Source organism: Elgaria multicarinata, chromosome 19 (genome assembly GCF_023053635.1).
Source record: "Elgaria multicarinata webbii isolate HBS135686 ecotype San Diego chromosome 19, rElgMul1.1.pri, whole genome shotgun sequence".
NCBI lineage: Eukaryota > Metazoa > Chordata > Lepidosauria > Squamata > Anguidae > Elgaria > Elgaria multicarinata.
Window position 1 is genome coordinate 12,962,533 of NC_086189.1, and position 19,876 is coordinate 12,982,408.

General features: G+C 48.4%; 1 protein-coding gene across 1 annotated transcript; it reads right to left on the bottom strand.

Moving 5' to 3' along the window:
• Nucleotides 1–299: 299 nt before the first annotated feature.
• Nucleotides 300–19,800, bottom strand: NELFB (negative elongation factor complex member B). Its single transcript, XM_063144782.1, has 13 exons — nt 19,670–19,800; nt 16,862–17,025; nt 16,653–16,752; nt 14,862–15,092; nt 13,381–13,566; nt 11,875–11,987; nt 11,556–11,658; nt 9,836–9,931; nt 8,614–8,756; nt 6,114–6,220; nt 4,502–4,643; nt 2,421–2,529; nt 300–834 (listed from the first exon to the last, which is right to left on the bottom strand). Exons 1-13 carry the CDS (start codon nt 19,769–19,771, stop codon nt 697–699), a joined length of 1,734 nt encoding a protein of 577 aa, XP_063000852.1. The 5' UTR covers nt 19,772–19,800; the 3' UTR covers nt 300–696.
• Between the last annotated feature and the right edge of the window lie 76 nt (nt 19,801–19,876).

Below are 19,876 nucleotides of genomic sequence, written 5' to 3' on the forward strand. Positions count from 1 at the left end.
CTCCAACACCACAGTTCAAAAGCATCTATCGTCCTTCGCTCCGCTTTCCTTATGGTCCAGCTCTCGCAGCCATAGGTTACTACGGGGAATACCATTGCTTTAACTACGCGGACCTTTGTTGTCAGCGTGGTGTCTCTGCTCTTATAGAAGTATTGTTAAAATTATTACACAGTTGTGTGCGTGCCGGCCTGCTGGACATTTGCTTCCAGGCTCCCAACCAGGTCTCCAACACCTTCGGAAGGAACCCCAACTCCACTCCACAAGAAGGACCTGTAATGGGCAGAGAACCTGAGAAGAGGTTAAGTCTGTGAAACTTTATTTCTTTGCCCTTGCTGGAAAGAAACCAAGCTTCACAAATAATTCATCAATTAAATTACCAGACTTTTTTAAAAATAATAATAATGCACACATCTAACATGACATCTGTGTTTTAGAAAAAATATATCCGGTCCTTCCTCCTCTCCCCGTTCCCCTGGCCGGAAAGCCCCCAAGACACACCAGAGTCTCTCCGGAAGAGCTTCTTTGTTGGCAAAGCTGACTTCTGCGGAGACAAACTGGATGAGATGACGCAGTCCAGGCAGGCTGAGAAGTGTCCATAAGACGGCCAAGGGTTCCAGCCAGTTGGGATCCGGAATGAAATGTGTGATTGGAGGAGGAAAAGTTAACTCTCTTCTGCAGGACCAGGGGAAGCGTGGTCTAAAGCGAGGCCGGGGTGGGCACTGCTGGGAGGGACACGTCCATGGATTGGGAGTCGGCCACCTGGGCCGGGCTGGGCTTGCGGAGTTCAAGTTTATCCCCAAGCTGGTTGAAGAGCTCTTTCACGGCTTCGCCACTCTGCCAAACGACAAGAAAAACAACGCTTAAAGCATGGGTGAGGAACCTCAGGCCTGGAGGCCAAATCCAGCCCTCTGAGGTCCCAAGCTAATCCTCTGGTTTCCCCATAAGGCTTTGCCCAGTCCCCATGGACCCAGCCCTTCCCCAATCGCTTGGTGGTCTCGTAGCTTTCATGCAGTTCTTTGGGTCTTTTAAGGTTTCAGCTACCGAAACTAAGAGCTTTAAGCTAAAATATGCTGATCTTCCTTGTTTTGGGGGCCTGTCCAGAACGGGAATGCAGCCCGCGAGTTTCTCCAGAATGGAATTCGGACCTCAGGGCTGAAAGAGGTTCTGCACTCCTGACCTAAAGCTGTGGTGTTACTACGATGGCTCTCTTCAGAAGACACCTTAAACCACAGCTTTAGCCACAGTGGTTAAGCCAGAAAGCTGGGCTGTGTTCAGAAGACACCTTAAAACACGGCTTTAACCACGGTGGTTAAGCCAGAAAGCTGGGCTGTGTTCAGAAGACACCTTAAACCATGGCTTTAACCACGGTGGTTAAGCCAGAAAGCCGGGCTGTGTTCAGAAGACACCTTAAAACATGGCTTTAACCACAGTGGTTAAGCCAGAAAGCTGGGCTGTGTTCAGAAGACACCTTAAACCACAGCTTTAACCACGGTGGTTAAGCCAGAAAGCTGGGCTGTGTTCAGAAGACACCTTAAACCATGGCTTTAACCATGTTGGTTAAGCCAGAAAGCTGGGCTGTGTTCAGAAGACACCTTAAACCATGGCTTTAACCACAGTGGTTAAGCCAGAAAGCTGGGCTGTGTTCAGAAGACACCTTAAACCATGGCTTTAACCATGGTGGTTAAGCTAGAAAGCTGGGCTGTGTTCAGAAGACAGCTTAAACCACAGCTTTAACCACGGTGGTTAAGCCAGAAAGCTGGGCTGTGTTCAGAAGACACCTTAAACCACGGCTTTAACCACGGTGAATAAAGCAAAAAGCCTTATTCAAGCCGTGGTTTAAGGTGTCTTCTGAACACAGCCCATCTTTCTAGCTTAACCACTGTGGTTAAAGCTGTGGTTTAAGGTGTCTTCTGAACGGGGCTGTAGTCAGGCTGTTTGGCCCCCATCAGCATCTACAGAAGTTCCCAAACAGTCTTTCAAGGGAGCCCAAAGAGTACTCCAAAATTGTTGTTCAATATTGTGTATTTACACACTAATCAGTGAATAATAATCTGTAATCCCGACCATTTACTGTCGTCTGTAAATTGGACCTTTGATTTATGTTGCTGTGTCACTACTATGTATATTGGTTGTATAACTATATCTGTAATCCCAAACCGTTTACTGTCGTCTGTAAATTGGACCATGGTTGAGAGTTATGATATTCACTGATTAGTGTGTAAATACACAATATTGAACAACAATTTTGGAGTCCTCCTTGTTAACGTAGGAAATTGAACCATATTTCTTAGGTCCTTTTTCTTACCTTCTCTACGTGAGGGCCACTCCCCTTTCGTTTTTTTCAAGGCAGCCCCACATAAAGTACATTGCAGTAGCCCAGCTTGGAGGGGAGGGACTGGCCAGCGATTCTTCCTCCTTACCTGTTTGGTGGGCTCCAAGGACTTCTGCAGAGACTCCAACTTTGCGGGCACGACTTTGTGGTGCAGGTGAAGCAGCAGCCGGAGCACGTGTCGGTGCACGTTCTCTTTCCTGTTAAGCGGGAGAAAGGGATATAAGAAGCAGATTTCGGCCCAAAGCCCTCGCTGAACCCAGCTCCGTTTGGAATGAAGAGCCTTGAAAGGAAGTGGTTCTCTCGACCGGGGCCCTGGCGCTCCGACGCCTGTCCGTCCTTTCCGGAGGTCGTGCCCGCAGAGGCGAGCGGGCGCTGGGGAGCGAGGCCCTTAGGCCTTCCCCAGCCAGATTTTCTGCAGGACCACTTCCAGCGTGCCTCACTGCCTGTTCTAACTGGGAATTGAAGTCCAAAACCTGTGGAGGGCCACTGGGTTGGCGAAGGCGGCTCACAAGAGGGAGGCTCTCTGCTTATCATTAACAATAATGATAAGCAGATAAGCTCTCTGCTTATCATTAACAAAGCCCTATGAAGAGAGACTGAAAGAACTGGGTGTGTTTAGCCTGGAGAAGAGAAGATTGAGGGAAGATATGATAGCACTCTTCAAATACTTAAAAGGTTGTCACACAGAGGAGGGCCAGGATCTCTTCTCGATCCTCCCAGAGTGCAGGACATGGAATAACGGGCTCAAGTTACAGGAAGCCAGATTCCGGCTGGACATAAGGAAAAACTTCTTGACTGTTAGAGCAGTGCGACAATGGAACTAGTTACCTAGGGAGGTTGTGGGCTCTCCCACACTAGAGGCCTTCAAGAGGCAGCTGGACAACCATCTGTCGGGGATGCTTTAGGGTGGATTCCTGCATTGAGCAGGGGGTTGGACTCGATGGCCTTGTAGGCCCCTTCCAACTCTGCTATTCTATGATTCTATGATTCTAGGGGAAAAAAGGACACGGGAAGAGGGAAAGGGGGAAGGATGTGCCCCTATTTCAGTGACGGAGGCTTTCTTCAACCAGCGCCCGCGTGCCCTGGAGCCTGGCGCCCTGCGAAATGGGTTGCAGGAGCTACCGCCGAGGGGCCGCCGTTAACACAGAAGGTAGAAATCCGCACTTTCAGGAGCTGCTGGAAATCGCATGTGCCCCCCCCCCCACGCACGCCAATGCAGGCCTTAAAGGCCCTATTAACGCAAAAGTAAACCTCTACCCTTGTGTCAATAGGGCCTTTAATTAATTAATTAATCTATTACATTTTTATACCGCCCAATAGCCGAAGCTATAGCAAAAATGGATATAGGTTAAAATATGAGATTATAACAGCAAAGTTTAAATTTAAGTTAAATTAGGTGTTAGAATACTGAGAAAATAAAAAAGGTCTCCAGCTGGCGACGGAAGGAAAACAATGTAGGCGCCAGGCGGAGCTCTCTGGGGAGCTCGTTCCACAATCGGGGTGCCACAGCAGAAAAGGCCCTGCTCCTAGTAGCCACCTGCCTCACTTCCTTTGGCAGGGGCTCACGGAGAAGGACCCCTATGGATGATCTTAAGGTCCGGGCAGGCACATATGGGAGGAGGCTTTCCTTCAAATAACCTGATCCCAAGCCGTTTAGGGCTTTGAATGTCAATACCAGCACTTTGAATCGGGCCCGGACCTGGACTGGCAGCCAACGAAGTTGTAGAAGGACTGGCGTGATATGATCTCGCCGGCCAGTTCCTGTTAGTAGGCGGGCTGCCTACTAACAGGCCCTCACTGACGTGTGTGTGTGTGTGTGTGTGTACGCACTTTCCTGAGGCTTCAGAAAGTCTGGATTCCCCCCGCTGCGTTAATGGTGTTCGTCATTAACGCGGGCAGTGGGGTGTGTGGAGCCAAGGTGGATCTGTCCGCAAGGGCCAGACAGGGTGTGTCCGCTGCCCTCGCGGACCCAGCTGGGCGCTCGCTCCATCTCTACCTGGTGCCCTCCAGATTTTTGGGTACTACAAGTCCCAGCATCACTGACCACTGGGCAATGCTGCCTGGGGCTGACCGGAGAGGGCTGGGCCAGAGGCTTCTTTGGTTGGCCAAGCGCCCTGTTCGGGCGAGCAGGCCTCACACGTCAGGTCGTTTTAGAAGCGGGGCTCTGACCTTGAGCACGCGGCGAGGAAGAAGCCATCGAAAAGGCTGGCGCAGAACTCCTCTTGCGCCAATTCGTCCGCCAGGAGGGTGAGGTTGCTGGTGAGCAGGTGCAGGAAAATGTCCCCGAAGGCCAGGTCGTTGAAGGTCTCCACTGCAGGGCAGAAACGCCCAACAAGTTATTTCCATAGCCCCATCTGTGTACATGGCGCTGTACATAGTAAAAGAATAAAACAGCAACGCCCTGCCACATAGGCTTACATTCTAATAAAATCGTAATAAAACAATAGGAGAGGGAAGAGAAGGCACCAAACGGGCCCAGGGGACAATAAAACGAACAGTGTGAAAGTAAGAACAAAGTCACGTTCTAAAAGCGGTAGAGAAAAAGCAACGTTTTCAATTGAGCTTTAAAAAGAAGTCATTGGACTCGTGATCCGCAAATGCTCTGGAAGAGAGTTCCAGGCGTAAGGGGCAGCGAGAGAAAATGGATGGAGCCGAGCAAGAGAAGTAGAGACCCTTGGGCGGGACAGAAATTCACCCTCCTGCCAGGGCAGCTTCTGATTGGTTCAGAGCACGGCTGCTCTCTCCCGGTCCTTGATGTAGAAAGGACCAGGATGTGGAAAGGACCAGGATGTAGAAAGGACCTAACACTCCTACTTGATGTAGAAAGGACCTAGTTTCTCCCTCTCTCCTCACCCTTGATGTAGAAAGTTACATCAAGGGCCAGGATCCCTTCTCAATCACCCCAGAGTGCAGGACACGGAATAACGGGCTCAAGTTACAGGAAGCCAGATTCCAGCTAGACAGCAGGAAAAACATTCTGATTGTTAGAGCAGTATGACCATGGAACCCATGACCTAGGGAGGTCGTGGGCTCTCCCACACTCAAGGCCTTCAAGAGGCAGCTGGACAACCATCAGTCAGGGATGCTTTAAGGTGGATTCCTGCATTGCGTAGGGGGGTAGATTTGATGGCCTTGTAAGCCACTTCCAACTCTACTATTTTATTATTATTATTATTATTATTTATTTATATAGCACCATCAATGTACATGTACATCAATGTACATGATTCTTTTAAAAGCTGCCTGCAGGTTTGGCCGGCTGGTAAGGAAGAAACGGAACTGCTTTGGGCAGGTGGGGTTCTTTTGCAGGGGGGCAGGCAGATGGGCGGTGGGTGGGCTTGGAGCCGGGGGGGGGGGCTTCAGCAGAGGCATGGTCTCATTAGCAGCGCTATGCCCAGCACCTGTTGGAATCTGCCACTGGCCTGACTACGATTTCCATCATCCCTGACCACTGGCCAAACCCGCTGGGCACGACTGGAGTTCTAATCCAACGCTTCTGGTACATGCCAGGTTGAGGGAGGCTATTACACCCACCCATTAGTCCCATTAGACACACGCAGGGCAGCGTCGTTAGTCTTGCCTTTCTTCTAAATGAAAAAGCCCCCAAGGCTGTGAGATCCAGCCTGCCATCCTTCGTGACCTCTCCAACCGTGGGGGCCATGGTAGAAAGTTACGTCAAATGCCTCCCCCGCCCCCCCCGCCAATGGCTGCAAAGCCGTGAGCACTGGGCTGTAGGCTTTTAGTCGGAAGCGAGATGCAGCTGCTGAAAACATCGACTCACCCAGGGCTGGGAGCAGCCGGAGAAAGGCACTCTTGTTCCTCTGCTTCATGATGTGGAGTACATAGTAGAGCCCGATCTCGCAGGCAATCCGGTGCTCCTGCAGAAACCTAGGGCGCACAAAGCAAAAACCTTCAGCTGCTGCCCCTGCTTTTTACGTGAATGAAACGGATTCAACCTCCCCTGGCTCAGAGCCACACACATCTTTGTCGTTTTCGTCCCTTCACGCGCCGAGAAACGCACAAGCCGTGTTGTCATGCAAGGCGTGACCTGGTTCTTCCTCCGCGTCCAGATCAGAGCGCCTTTCTCCGAAAGACTCGGTGGACTGGATGGGCAGGCCTCGCGGGCCTAATTTGGCCCGTGCCCCATCCTTGTTTTATAGACTGAGAGAGAGAGAGAGAGAGAGACCAGGGCAAGCAACGCCATGTCAGCTGCACACATTGGCTCTGCAGAGTTCGGGATTGAAGGGACCTGTGGGTAGTCAGAGAGAGAAGGCCTGCAGGCTGGTGGGAAGGGTTGTAGAAGGATGAAAGCTGAGGAGAAAGAGAATAGCTAAGGCCAGAATATTAATTCAGGCCAACTATTCCTTCTCTATGTGATAACCGCAAGCGACTGGTGAAGAAGAGGAGGGGGGGAAGCAGGGGGCTGTGTTATGCCAGGCGGCTGCCCTAATATCTTACCAAAGGAAAGGTTACACCAACAGGCATTAGCAACCATGAAAATTGATGGTGCTATATAAATAAATAGTAATAATAATAATAACCAGGTAAAACTACCCAAGCGGACTGAAGAGCTTTGGTATGTATGTATTGTTGCATTTATATCCCGCTTTTTCCCTCCAAGGAACCCAAGGCGGCATATATAACCCTCCTCCTCCTTCACTCCATTTCTATCCTCACAACAACAACCCTGTGAGGTGGGATGGGCTGAGAGCCTGCGACTGGCCCAAAGTCACCCAGTGGGTTTCTATGGCCGAGTGGGGGACTAGAACCCGGATCTCCCGACTCCCAGTCCAACACCTCAGCCACTACACCACACTGGCTCGCCTCACTGATCTCAGGCAGACGTTTTAAAATTTTATTTATTATTGCATTTATATCCCGCCTTTTTTCCTCCAAAGAACCCAAGGCGGCGTATATAACCCTCCTCCTCCTCCACTCCATTTCTATCCTCGCAACAACAACCCTGTGAGGTGGGTTGGGCTGAGAGTCTGCGACTGGCCCAAAGTCACCCAGTGGGTTTCCATGGCCGAGCGGGGGACTAGAACCCAGATCTCCCGACTCCCAGTCCGACCGTACCCAAGAGCGGGACCTGGTTGTGAATGCATATGGCAGGGCTGGAGAGTTCGAGGATTTGGTCTGAGGTAAAAGAAATCCTTATGAGGCAACAGTATCTCTGGAGTCTTAAGAAAAAGTTCCGAGGAAAAAGACACCAAGCGTCTTCCCCTCAAAGAACCTCCAAATTCCCCACATCTTGTCTAGGACACTGACAGGAGGGAGATGAGGAAAAGGACCGCCCAATAAACCATTACTTTATTTTTTAAACTATCAGGCTGCTGAAGAAAACTCTACTCTTCTCGGCAAAGACAGAGCCAAGACTGGGATGGGTTCCCTTCTTCAGAAGGGAAATTTCATCAGCCCTGTCTTCTCGACCTGGAGGACTTAATCCTTTGTCGTTGGGTCCACTCCTCTCCTGACCAAGAATATTAATATGTCCTTATGTACAAAATAACCCCTTAATAAATTAATAGTTCTTGTCTCTAGTGTTGCTGCCCATCTCATGTCTGAGGCCCTTATGCCAAGCTACTAGACGGTCTTAAAATATCCTAAGAGACTTGGCAGCACTGGGAAAGGTCCAGCTTGTGGAACTCCAAGTTATAATAGAACCAATGTAGTGTGAGAGCCAGTGTGGTGTAGTGGTTAAAGTGTCAGACTGGGAGTCGGGAGATCCGGGTTCTAGTCCCCCACTGGGCCATGGAAACCCACTGGGCGACTTCGGGCCAGTCGCAGACTCTCAGCCCAACCCACCTCACAGGGTTGTTGTTGTGAGGACAGAAATGGAGTGGAGGAGGAGGAGGATTATGAATGCCGCCTTGGGTTCCTTGGAAGAAAAAAGGTGGGATATAAATGCAACAACAACAATAATAATAATAGCAGCAGCAAGTTCCTTAGGCCCGCAAGCATTTGTTAAAAATAAGAAATCCCATAGATGGGATTGCAAAGGGAAGGAGCAGTTTCTGCATAGGTGGAGGGGAGAGAAAATCCCCCCCCCCAAACCTGGAGCTGGCCCTGGGGCAAACCCTAAGTCTCTCTTTGGCCTCAACTAGAGGAAGAGGGACGAGTCCTGCACTGCTCATTCCCCTACGTCGCTTATTTTCCCCTCTGACCAGAGGCAGCCGTGGACCTCTATTTTCTTCAGCCTCTGCCTTTTAACTGCCGCTGCCCCCTGCCTTGTCCATGAGTAGGACCTCGCTGGCAAAGGCTTAACAGTTGAGACGACGCACTTCGGAAACATTTCCGGGATGGCAGTTGGGTAAGGCGCCGGGCCCTTGTCTTCTGAAGGCAGCTTTTGATCGACGGTGAACGTGTAGTCGTCCACCACGAAGGACATCAGCGTCGGTAAGAACTTGGTGATCAAGTCCACTTCCTGAGAAAGAGAGACAGAAACTGTGGGCCAAACGGTAGAATATTTCAAGGTCATTACAGCTCTTTCAGCGAAGACCGAAAAGCATATTATATATCTGGAAAAGTACAACCAACAGCAGATTAATGAACTTCGCTCTGTCACAAACCACAGACTGACCACCAGTTTTCCTTTTAGCTGTCCTGCCGTCGGCCCGGGCTCAGCTAGCACGTACATCACCAACTGGCAACATGCCAGGGTGGATTCGATTTAAATCAATTTGATTTAATAAATCACTACTCAGAAAGACTCGATTTAATCACGTGACTCCGCCCCCCTCCAAAGTGCACTCTTCCTCGCTATATTTTACACAACTTAAGAGTTACCAAAGACTCATTCTTGCTGGTATAACCGTAATATTTACAACCAGATGAAGGTTTCATTTTTAGAATAGCAACTTTTCAGATTACTTTTACAGTTATATATATTAAAAAATACTGATTTGGTTATACTATTAGAAAAAGGGACTGGCCGGCAAGATCACATTACGCCAGTCCTTTTACAACTTCATTGGCTACCAGTCTAGGTCTGGGCCCAATTCAAAGTGCTGGTACTAGCATACAAAGCCCTAAACAGTTCGGGGGCAGGTTATTTGAAGGAACACCTCCTCCTATATGTGCCTGCCCAGACCTTAAGATCATCTACAGGGGGCCTTCTCCGTGAGCCCCTGCCAAAGGAAGTGAGGCAGGTGGCTACTAGGAGGAGGGCTTTCTCCGCTGTGGCACCCCGGTTGTGGAATGAGCTCCCCAGAGAGGTCCGCCTGGCGCCTACACTGTACTCCTTTCGTCACCAGCTGAAGACCTTTTTATTCCCTCAGTATTTTAACACTTAATTTTAACTTGAATTTTACTGTTCTAACTCTGTATTTTAATCTTATATCAATTTTGCTGCGTGGTTTTATCCTGGTTGTGCTTTTCATACTGTATTTTGTAATTGTGCTTTTAACATGTTGGTTGTTTTATTATGGTTTTAATTTTTGTGAACCGCCCAGAGAGCTTAAGACACCCCAGGCAGCTGCAAATAGTTCACGTGGGGCATGTTACCATTTTGGGTTCCTTGAAGATCTGGCTGTCGATCATGTCCCAAGCTCCCTGACCCAGGGACAGCATCCTCAACAGAAGCAGAAGATCAGGGCTTTCCTGAAAGAGAAAACACATAATTATCTCCCTTGTCAGTTCTCCGTGGGTTGCTACTTTATCCATAGTTCGCTTATTTATTTGTCATTAACAACCCGCCTTTTTCCAAGGAGCTCAAGGTGGTGTACGTAGTCCTCCTCTAATTTTAGCCTAATAACAACCCTGTTGACATGGGTTACGCTGAGCATTGCAGACTGGCCTAAAGTCACCCAAAAAGTGTCACAGCCAAGTGGGGATCTGATCCTGGGTCTTCCCAGTCGTAATTCAGTACTTTAAACCAGCTTTCCCCAACCTGGTGCCCTCCAGTGTAAAATACATTACGATCTAGAGCAGTACGACAATGGAACCAAGGATCTAGGGAGGTGGTGGGCTCTCCCACCCTAGAGGCCTTCAAGAGGCAGCTGGACAGCCATCGGTCAGGGATGCTTTAAGGTGGATTCCTGCGTTGAGCAAAGGGTTGGACTTGATGGCCTTATAGGCCCCTTCCGGCTCAACTATTCTATGATTCTAGGACTCAGGTTATTGTGCTGCTATTGAAATAACACATACTAGTTTCTGAAAGAAACTGGGCGTGTTTAGCCTGGAGACTGAAAGAACTGGGTGTGTTTAGCCTGGAGAAGAGAAGATTGAGGGAAGATATGAAATACTTAAAAGGTTGTCACACAGAGGAGGGCCAGGATCTCTTCTCGATCCTCCCAGAACGCAGGACATGGAATAATGGGCTCAAGTGACAGGAAGCCACATCCCGGCTGCACATTAGGAAAAACTTCCTGACTGTTAGAGCAGTATGACAATGGAACCAATGACCTAGGGAGGTGGTGGGCTCTCCCACACTAGAGGCCTTCAGGAGGCAGCTGGACAGCCATCTGCCAGGGATGCTTTAAGGGGGATTCCTGCATTGAGCAGGGGGTTGGACTCGATGGCCTTGTAGGCCCCTTCCAACTCAATGATTTCATGATTTAGACCAGAGAGATCTGAGTGACCTGACTGTTAGAGCAGTACGACAATGGAATCAGTTACCTGGTGAGGTTGTGGGCTCTCCCACACTAGAGGCCTTCAAGAGGCAGCTGGACAAGCATCTGTCGGGGATGCTTTAGGGTGGATTCCTGCATTGAGCAGCGGGTTGGCCTCGATGGCCTTGTAGGCCCCTTCCAACTCTACTATTCTATGATATACCTACAGAACCAGGACTATCTCCGTAGTTTCTTAAAAGAGAGAATGTGACCACTTCTGCTTTGGGCTAGGCAGCACAAGTCCTTAGGTGTCTGGCCAACAACTAGATTTAGTTTGAGAAGGGGATGGAGGAGGAGAGGCCGGGCTGATCCCATTTCCAATGAATAATAATAATATTTCTTACCCGCCTCTCCGTTTGGGTCGAGGCAGGGTACACCAATAAGTATAAATACATAAAATTGATTTTATGTATTTATACTTAGTATACATTATTAAACATAGTATACATTATTAAACAAGCCCCATTTCCACAGCCGCCAAGCCCTGCTTCTCTTGGCCTTCGGATGGCAACTGGGGGAGGTCGGCCACTATTCCTCAGCAGGGCCAGATGCGGCCGTGGGATCTCCAGTTGCCCCCTTCACCCTGCCTGAGAGACACCAAGTTCTCCACTCACCCTGGGTAACATATCCTGCCCAACCAGCTCTTGCAAGTGTCGGATGGTGCTCAACGCCAAGGTGTTGATGGCAAACGGGTCGCACAAAATCATGGATAAATCCCTGGGGATGGGGTGGGGGTGGGTGGGGGGATGAGAGAACCGGAAAACAACACTGCATCAAACAACACATAAGAACAACGGTCAGAGGTTCTGTATCAACAACACTATAGACATTGCCTGGTCTTAATTAACGGCACTGGGGGAGTTCTCTGTGAGTTTAAGGACATTGCGGAGGGTGAGAGGAGAAAGATGGGACCGGCGATTGAAGAGTGCTCACCCCAGGACTTGCTCTTGCCCTTTCTTCACTCCGTCGAGGAAACCCTGCAATTCTCGAGCGCGCTTGTTGTCGACAAATTTCTCCCGAATGCAGGCGTCCAGGCACCAAGTAAACTGCAAGGGAAGCAAAACAGTTGGACACGCTCTACAGAAAGTCGCGCACGTAGCACAGACAGGTTCTCTCACTGCAACAGAAACAGATTCCCTTCTATGCAGGAGGGACCAGAAGGTTCGAGCATATAAGGCTGACTCTGGCCTGCTTGCATTAGCTGCCTGTATGTTTCCGAGCCCAATTCAAGGTGCTGGTTTTGACCTATAAAGCCTTACACGGCTTGGGACCACAATACCTGACGGAACGCCTCTCCCGACATGAACTTACCTAAGGTCCTCCTCCTTTCAGGTGCCTACTCCGAGGGAAGCTCGGAGGATGGCAACAAGGGAGAGGGCCTTTTCAGGGGTGGCCCCCCAATTATGGAACGATCTCCCAGGTGAACAAACAGGTTGCGATTCTGGCCCGCTTGCCCAATTCAAGGTGCTGGTTCTGACCTATAAAGCCCTACATGGCTTGGGACCACCATACCTGACGGAACGCCTCTCCAGACATGAACCTACCCGTACATTGCACTCAACATCTAAGGTCCTCCTCCGAGTGCCTACTCTGAGGGAAGCTCAAGGGTGGCAACAAGGGAGAGGGCCTTTTCGGTGGTGGCCCCCCAATTATGGGACAATCTCCCCGACGAGGCTTACCTGGCGCCAACATTGTTATCTTTTCGGCGCCAGATCAACACCTTTCTCTTCTCCCAGGCACTTAACAGCATATGCTGAGTTTCTTAACTGACCCCAGAATACTTGTTTTAAATGGATACTGTCTGTTTTTGTTTGTATTTCATGCTTTTTATGGTTTTGAATTTTATTATTTATTATTTATTTATTTAGAGTATTTATATACCGCTCCCCATTGAAAAATTTCGGAGCGGTGTACAAGGTAAAATGAAAATAAAAACAGAATAAAATAGTTAAAACAAAATTTAAAAAGAAGCAAAAAATCAGAAATCCAAGGCTGCATGTTAAAGAAAGGCTTCTTGGAATAAAGATGTTTTCAGGAGGCGCCAAAAGGAGTACAAGGTTGGCGTCTGCCTGACCTCCAGAGGCAGGGAGTTCCACAGGAGGGGGGCCACCACACTGAAGGCTCTTCCCCTGGTGGATTCCAATCGGAGGATGGATCTAGGTGGAACCACCAGGAGCAGGCCCTCGGATGACCTCAAAATTCGGATGAATTTTGTATATTACTTTTTAATATTCACTGTTTTTAACGTTTGTAAACCGCCCAGAGAGCTGTGGCTGTGGGGCAGTATATAAATGGGATAAATAATAATAATAAATAATAATAATCCATACAATCTTGAAAGAAAGCAAAGAGAGAGAGAGAGAGAGAGAGAGAGAGAGACTTACTTCCTGTCTAACAATTTTCAAGAGTATCAGGCAGGCCCAGCTTTCGCACTCATACCTTGTGGCAGGGGTCGACAGTGCAGATCTCGCTGATATCCAGGTCGTGCAACGACATCAAGAGCTCCGCCCGCAGCGTGCAGTAATGGACGTTGCGCGTCCGGAGGAACAGGGTTCGCAGGAATTGCAGCACCATGTCATAGAGCTTCACGTTCTTCCCGATCATCTGGGTGAGCTTTTGGACCACCTTCAGCCCCGCAAAGAAACAAGGAACTTTGGGGATCAGAGTACCAACAGCACGCCCGATTCTGAATTCTGGCTCACTGTGAACGAGTAAGCAGGATGATGCACGGTGGGCCAATTCCTCCCGCTTGGCTCCTCCTACCAGTGGGCGTGGCTAAACAAGGGTTTAGCCACGCCCACTGTCCATGGTTTCCTTGCCATAATGCCCAAACCAGGATTCCGAGTTTGTTGCTTTCTTACCAACCCAGATTCATCATGAGCCTGTGCTAAACAAACCATGGACAGAGACTCATCAGTCTGTTTAGCGGCTCCCAAGCAGGACTGATCAAGCAGCGTGGACAAGGACATTGCTTGTTACCATAGCATTTTAAAGAATTCTGGCTTATCGTGACATCTGAACCAACCCTATAAAAGAGGACAGGGCAGCAACATTTTAGTAGATTGTATTCCTCCTGAGTGGGGGACTTGAAGCAGAGCGGAATAATGGGCTCAAGTTACAGGAAGCCAGATTCCAGCTGGACGTCAGGAAAAACTTCCTGACTGTTAGAGCAGTACGACAATAGAACCAGTGACCTAGGGAGGTTGTGGGCTCTCTCACACTAGAGGCCTTCAAGAGGCAGCTGGACAACCCTCTGTCAGGGATGCTTTAAGGTGGATTCCTGCATTGAGCAGGGGGTTGGACTCAATGGCCTTATAGGCCCCTTCCAACTCTACTATTCTATGATTCCAAGGCACAGGATGCCAGATTCCAGCTGGACGTCAGGAAAAACTTCCTAACTGTTAGAGCAGTACAACAATGGAACCAGTGACCTAGGGAGGTGGTGGGCTCTCCCACACTAGAGGCCTTCAAGAGGCAGCTGGACAGCCATCTGTCAGGGATGCTTTAGGGTGGATTCCTGCATTGAGCAGGGGGTTGGACTTGATGGCCTTATAGGCCCCTTCCAACTCTACTATTCTATGATTCCATGACCTACACCATGCTATAGCTTGTCCAATCATCCTGAGAGTTGCAGAGCTGAACATGGTTTATTTATTTAGTATTACATTTATGTAGTTCTCCCCTTTCCTTGTTTTCTCCTCGCAACAATCCTGTGAAGCAGGTTAGGGAGAGAGAGAGAGTGCCACTGACATAGGATCACCCGGTGAGCTTTATGGCTGAGTGGGGATTTGAGCCCAAGTATTCCAGCTCATAATTTGACACTAACCACTTTATCATAGCAGCATGCCAGGGGCTAGAATCTTGTTCCTCACCCCCGAGCTCAGACCTAAAGCCGGCAGTCTGCCTTCCTTGGCTCTTACCTCTCCCTGGCGTCTCATTTTGGGAGAAGGGCTGAAGAAGTTGTGCAGGACGGAGAGATCACTGCTGAACAGGGCGTTCTCCTTTTCCAGGATGTACTGCTTAAGCAGCGGAGATACCTCGTCACCAAACAGGGCCTGGTTATCCTGCCAGATCTGACGCTTCACCTCCATGGCACATGCTTTGTACAGATCTTTGTCGGCCATCACCAGTTTCAGCTTCTTTTCCGGAACCTGTTGCCGGCCACGTGGTTGGAAGAGAATTGGATGGTGAGCTAACCTCCCAAATCGCATCGTGCTTCACGCATCGAATTTCTTCAAATCGCTTACGATTCCAGGATGGCTTGAAATCCTACCCTCCCTGTCCCTGAAACAAGTAGCCATAGTAGTGCATGCCTGTTTATGATGCTGGGTATTTTCTGTCTCCTGCAACTATGGCCTTGAAAACATCATGGCCGTGCCAGCCAGACTCTCTCAAGTTAAGGGGCGGGGGATCGGATGACAACAGAGCTTTCAGTCTCCCACAGAGCTCCATGCGCTCAACCTCACAATTAAGAGTAGCAAAATAAATTGTGCAAACCTGCAGAGATATGCAGACAGGCTTAATCTGCATAATGTATGCAGATTTCAGAATCCAGCTATTCTTGGCACAGAATTTGGGCCTTGTCTCACGATAATACCCTCCATGGAGGGGAGAAAGGGATATATTCTTACCACTGAGCTACACCCCTTCTCCAAATATATATTTAAGTGTTAACATAGCCAGCTCCCTTACACATAGCATTCATTCATCTAGTTCAGCACTGTTTATACCAGGGATGGGGAAACTGTGGCCCTCCAGACGTTGTGGGACTCCGAGTCCTATCAGTCCCACCAGAGAGGTCCGCCTGGCGCCTACACTGTACTCCTTTCGTCGCCAGCTGAAGACCTTTTTATTCTCTCAGTATTTTAACACTTAATTTTAACTTAAATTTAAATTTACTGTTTTAACTCTGTATTTTAATTTTATATCAATCTTGCTGCGTGGTTTTTATCCCGGTTGTGCTTTTGATACTGTATTTTGTATTTGTGCTTTTAACCTGTTGGTTGTTTTATTATGGTTTTAATTTTTGTGAACCGCCCAGAGAGCTTCGGCTATCGGCTATTATTTAAAAATGTAATAAATAAATAAATAAATCAGTCCCAGCCAGCCTGGCCAATGGTCAGGCATGATGGGAGCTCAAGTCCAACAACATATGACGGGCCACAGGCTCACCACCCGATTTATTTATTTATTTGATTTGTACTTCACCTTCCTACCAAGAAAAAATGGCAGTCAAAGAGGCTTACAATCCTAAATAAAACTTGGTCAAAACAATAATAAAACAAATGCATTAAAACGCAATTAAAATACAACGACAAAGTAAAAACGGAATCCAACCTGAGAGACTCACTTACATGCCAAAGGCCTGCTTGAGTAGAAAGGTATTTACCTGCGGGCAGAAGGACAGCAGAGGGGGAGCGAAACTGGTATCCCTCTGCAGGGAGTGTGACAGCCCGGGAACAGTCACTGAGAAGGCCCTCTTTCACATTTACACTAACCGGCAGTGGCTTCTCCAGGTTTTAAACAGGGGTCTTTCCCATCCCTACCTGAAAACGTCAGGGATTGGACCTGGGACCTTCTTCATGAAAAGAATATGCTCTACCACTGAATTCCATGCTCAATACCAATTCCTGTGCCTGGAAGATTGTTGACACCCATTACCAAGAGTTGGTGACACTGAAGGTTAAATGGTGGCCATTGTCAATGTCTACCTTGGGCAGATATTTCATGACACACATCACCACAGGCTGTACAGACGGCATCTTGACTAAGGGAAAGCTCTTCTCCAGCAGATCTTCTAGCTTTTTGTACCTGGAGCATGGGAGGACAAAGCAGACGCACAAACCATTTTTAGCACTGTTGCAGTACCGCCACCCATCGGGACGAAGACACCCTCTCTGCAACCGCGTTACCAACGCACCTTTCTTCGGCCTTTCCTTCAGAAGCAATGGCTGAGACCCTCTCCAGTAGTTTCTCCCTCAGCTCATCGAACACGGACTGGTGGAACTCCAGTCTGGGGGTGCCGTGGAGGTCCAAGAACGGTAGAGCAGACTGGAGAGAGGGTAGCAGGATGCCATTTTCCGTCTGTAAACATCATGCACCGTGTTAAGTCATGTGGAAGTGAGTTCCATAGTTTAACTATGTGCTGTGTGAAGAAGTCCTTCCTTTCATCTGTTCTGAATCTCCCACCAATCAGCCTCATTGGATCACCCCGGGTTATAGTATTATGACAAGAGGCAGAAAAATGTCTCCCTATCTACTTTCTTCACGCCGTGCATAATTTTGTACACCTCATTCACGTTTTTTCTAAGCTAAACGATCCCAGCTGCTGTATCCTTTACTCAAAGGGGAGTTGCTCCAGCCCCTTGATCATTTTAGTCGCCCTTTTCTGCCTTTTCCCAACTCTACAATATCCTTTCTTAGGTACGGTGACCAGAATTATACACAGTATTTTAAGTGTGGTTGCACCATAGATTTGTATAAACAGAGTATGATCTTGGCCATTTTATTATGGGATAACACATCAGCTTAGCGACAGTAACAGGTATTGGGAAAGATCTCTCTTTGCCTGAGATTAGGGGCTCATCTACACCAAGCAGGATATTCCACCATGAAAACGGCATGAAAACAGTATATAAAAGGTAGGAGCCACACTACTGCTTTATAGCTGTATTGAAGCGCACTGACAACCCAGTGTAAACCGCCCAGAGAGCTTCGGCTATGGGGCGGTATATAAATTTAATAAATAAATAAACTGCTGGGGCCCATTGGCTAAGGTGACCATATGAAAAGGAGGACAGGGCTCCTGTATCTTTAACAGTTGTATTGAAAAGGGAATTTCAGCAGGTGTCCTTTGTATTTATTTATTTATTTATCATATAAATACAAAGCTTTTCACTGTCTAGCTCCTTTCTATCTCTCCTCTCTCATCTCACACTATTGCCCCGCTCGTGCTCTTCGCTCCTCTGATGCCATGTTTCTCGCCTGCCCAAGGGTCTCTACTTCCCTTGCTCGGCTTTGTCCATTTTCTTCTGCTGCCCCTTACGCCTGGAATGCTCTTCCAGAACATTTGAGAACTACAAGTTCAACCGCAGCTTTTAAAGCTCAGCTAAAAACTTTTCTTTTTCCTAAAGCTTTTAAATCTTGATTTTGTTCTGACTTTATACTGTTAGTTTTACCCTACCCAGTGCCTGTTTACCCTACCCTGTGCCTGTTTGCATTCTCTTCCCCTCCTTATTGTTTTATTATGATTTTATTAGAATGTAAGCCTATGCGGCAGGGTCTTGCTATTTACTGTTTTACTCTGTACAGCACCATGTACATTGATGGTGCTATATAAATAATAATAATAATAATAATAATAATAATAATAATAATAATTATACCCTGCTCCTCAGCCAAAAAAGGCTCTCAGAGCGGCTTACACTTAGCAAAAAAGACAGTCCCTGCCCTCAGGCTTACAGTCTAATAAAGACATGACACACAAGGAAAAGGAGTCCAGGAGGGAAGAGGTAAACAGAGAGAAAGAGAGAGAGAAATTAAGTGGACTGGGAACAGGGCTAATAGGACTGTCCTGCTCCCGAAGGAGGGGAGTCCAACTGGAGCAGGCTGTGATGTTTCTTCCGCCTGCTCCTGTCCCCTTGGTCCTTCTTCTTCCCCACAGGGCCAAGATGACAGTTTGCCCTGTGGGAGTGGGGGAAGAGTCCAACAGGAGCAGGCCGTGATATGGGGAACCTGGTGAAATTTCCTCTTCATCACACCAGTTAAAGCTGCCCTCTTTTAAATCTGGTCACTCTAGCATAGCTCCTGTAGCTTTAACTGTTATGATGAAGAGGGGATTTCACCAGGTTCTCCATATATACAAACGACACCTGCTGAAATTCTCTTTTCTATGCAACTGTTAAAGATACAGGAGCCCCGTCCTCCTTTTCATAGGGTCACCCTACCATTGGCACATACGGTACCACTTTCATAGTGTTATATCCTGCTTGGTGTAGACGTGTCCTGGGCCCCAACAGCTGTCAGTGCACTTCAGAACCACTATAAAGCAGTAGTGTAGATCCTGCCTTTTATATACCGCTTTCATAGTGGAATATCCTGCTTGAGCCCCCAGAGAGCAGCTGCAAGTCAGAACAGGCAATATACTGAGCTAGATGTTAAGTTAATTTAGGGTGACCCTATGAAAAGGAGGACAGGGCTCTTGTATCTTTAACAGTTGCATAGAAAAGGGAATTTCAGCAGCTGTCGTTTGTATATGTAGGGAACCTGGTGAAATTCCCTCTTTATCACAACATTTAAATGTGCAGGAGCTATACCAGAGTGACCAGATTTAAAAGAGGGCAGCTTTAACTATTGAGATGAAGAGGAAATTTCCCCAGGTTTCCTATATATACAAATGACACCTGCTGAAATTCCCTTTTCAATACAATTGTGAAAGATGCAGGAGCCCTGTCCTCCTTTTCACATGGCCACCCTAGTTAATTACTTCTTTTTGAGATAAAATCAAGCAAAGCGGTTTACATAAAATAACTGCCCAGCTTCATATGATGTGGGGCAGAGAGAGAGAGAAAGCATTTTGTACATGCTCAGAGGCACTACTGTCTTCACTCTATTAGGCCAGGCAAGACTTCCGGGCCTTGCATATGCTGCAAAGGGCGAGTGGGGGGGGGGGTTCGGGAACGCGCGTAAATCTCTATGGCAACGAGGGCAAGGAGGAAGGCCCACTCACCTGGAACTGCTCGATGGCCTTGAGCGGCTCCGTGCAGTTCGTCAGCGTCTCCTTCAAGTCTTCCCCGTTGGCCACCCCGAGCTCCTGCAACCCGGCGAACATTTCGCGGCACCCACAACCTCGGGGTCCGTCTGCCGCCCAACGGCCGGGGGTCCGTCCCCGTATCCGCCCCCTCAGGGCGCCGCGTTGCGCTTCGCTTTCTTTTCC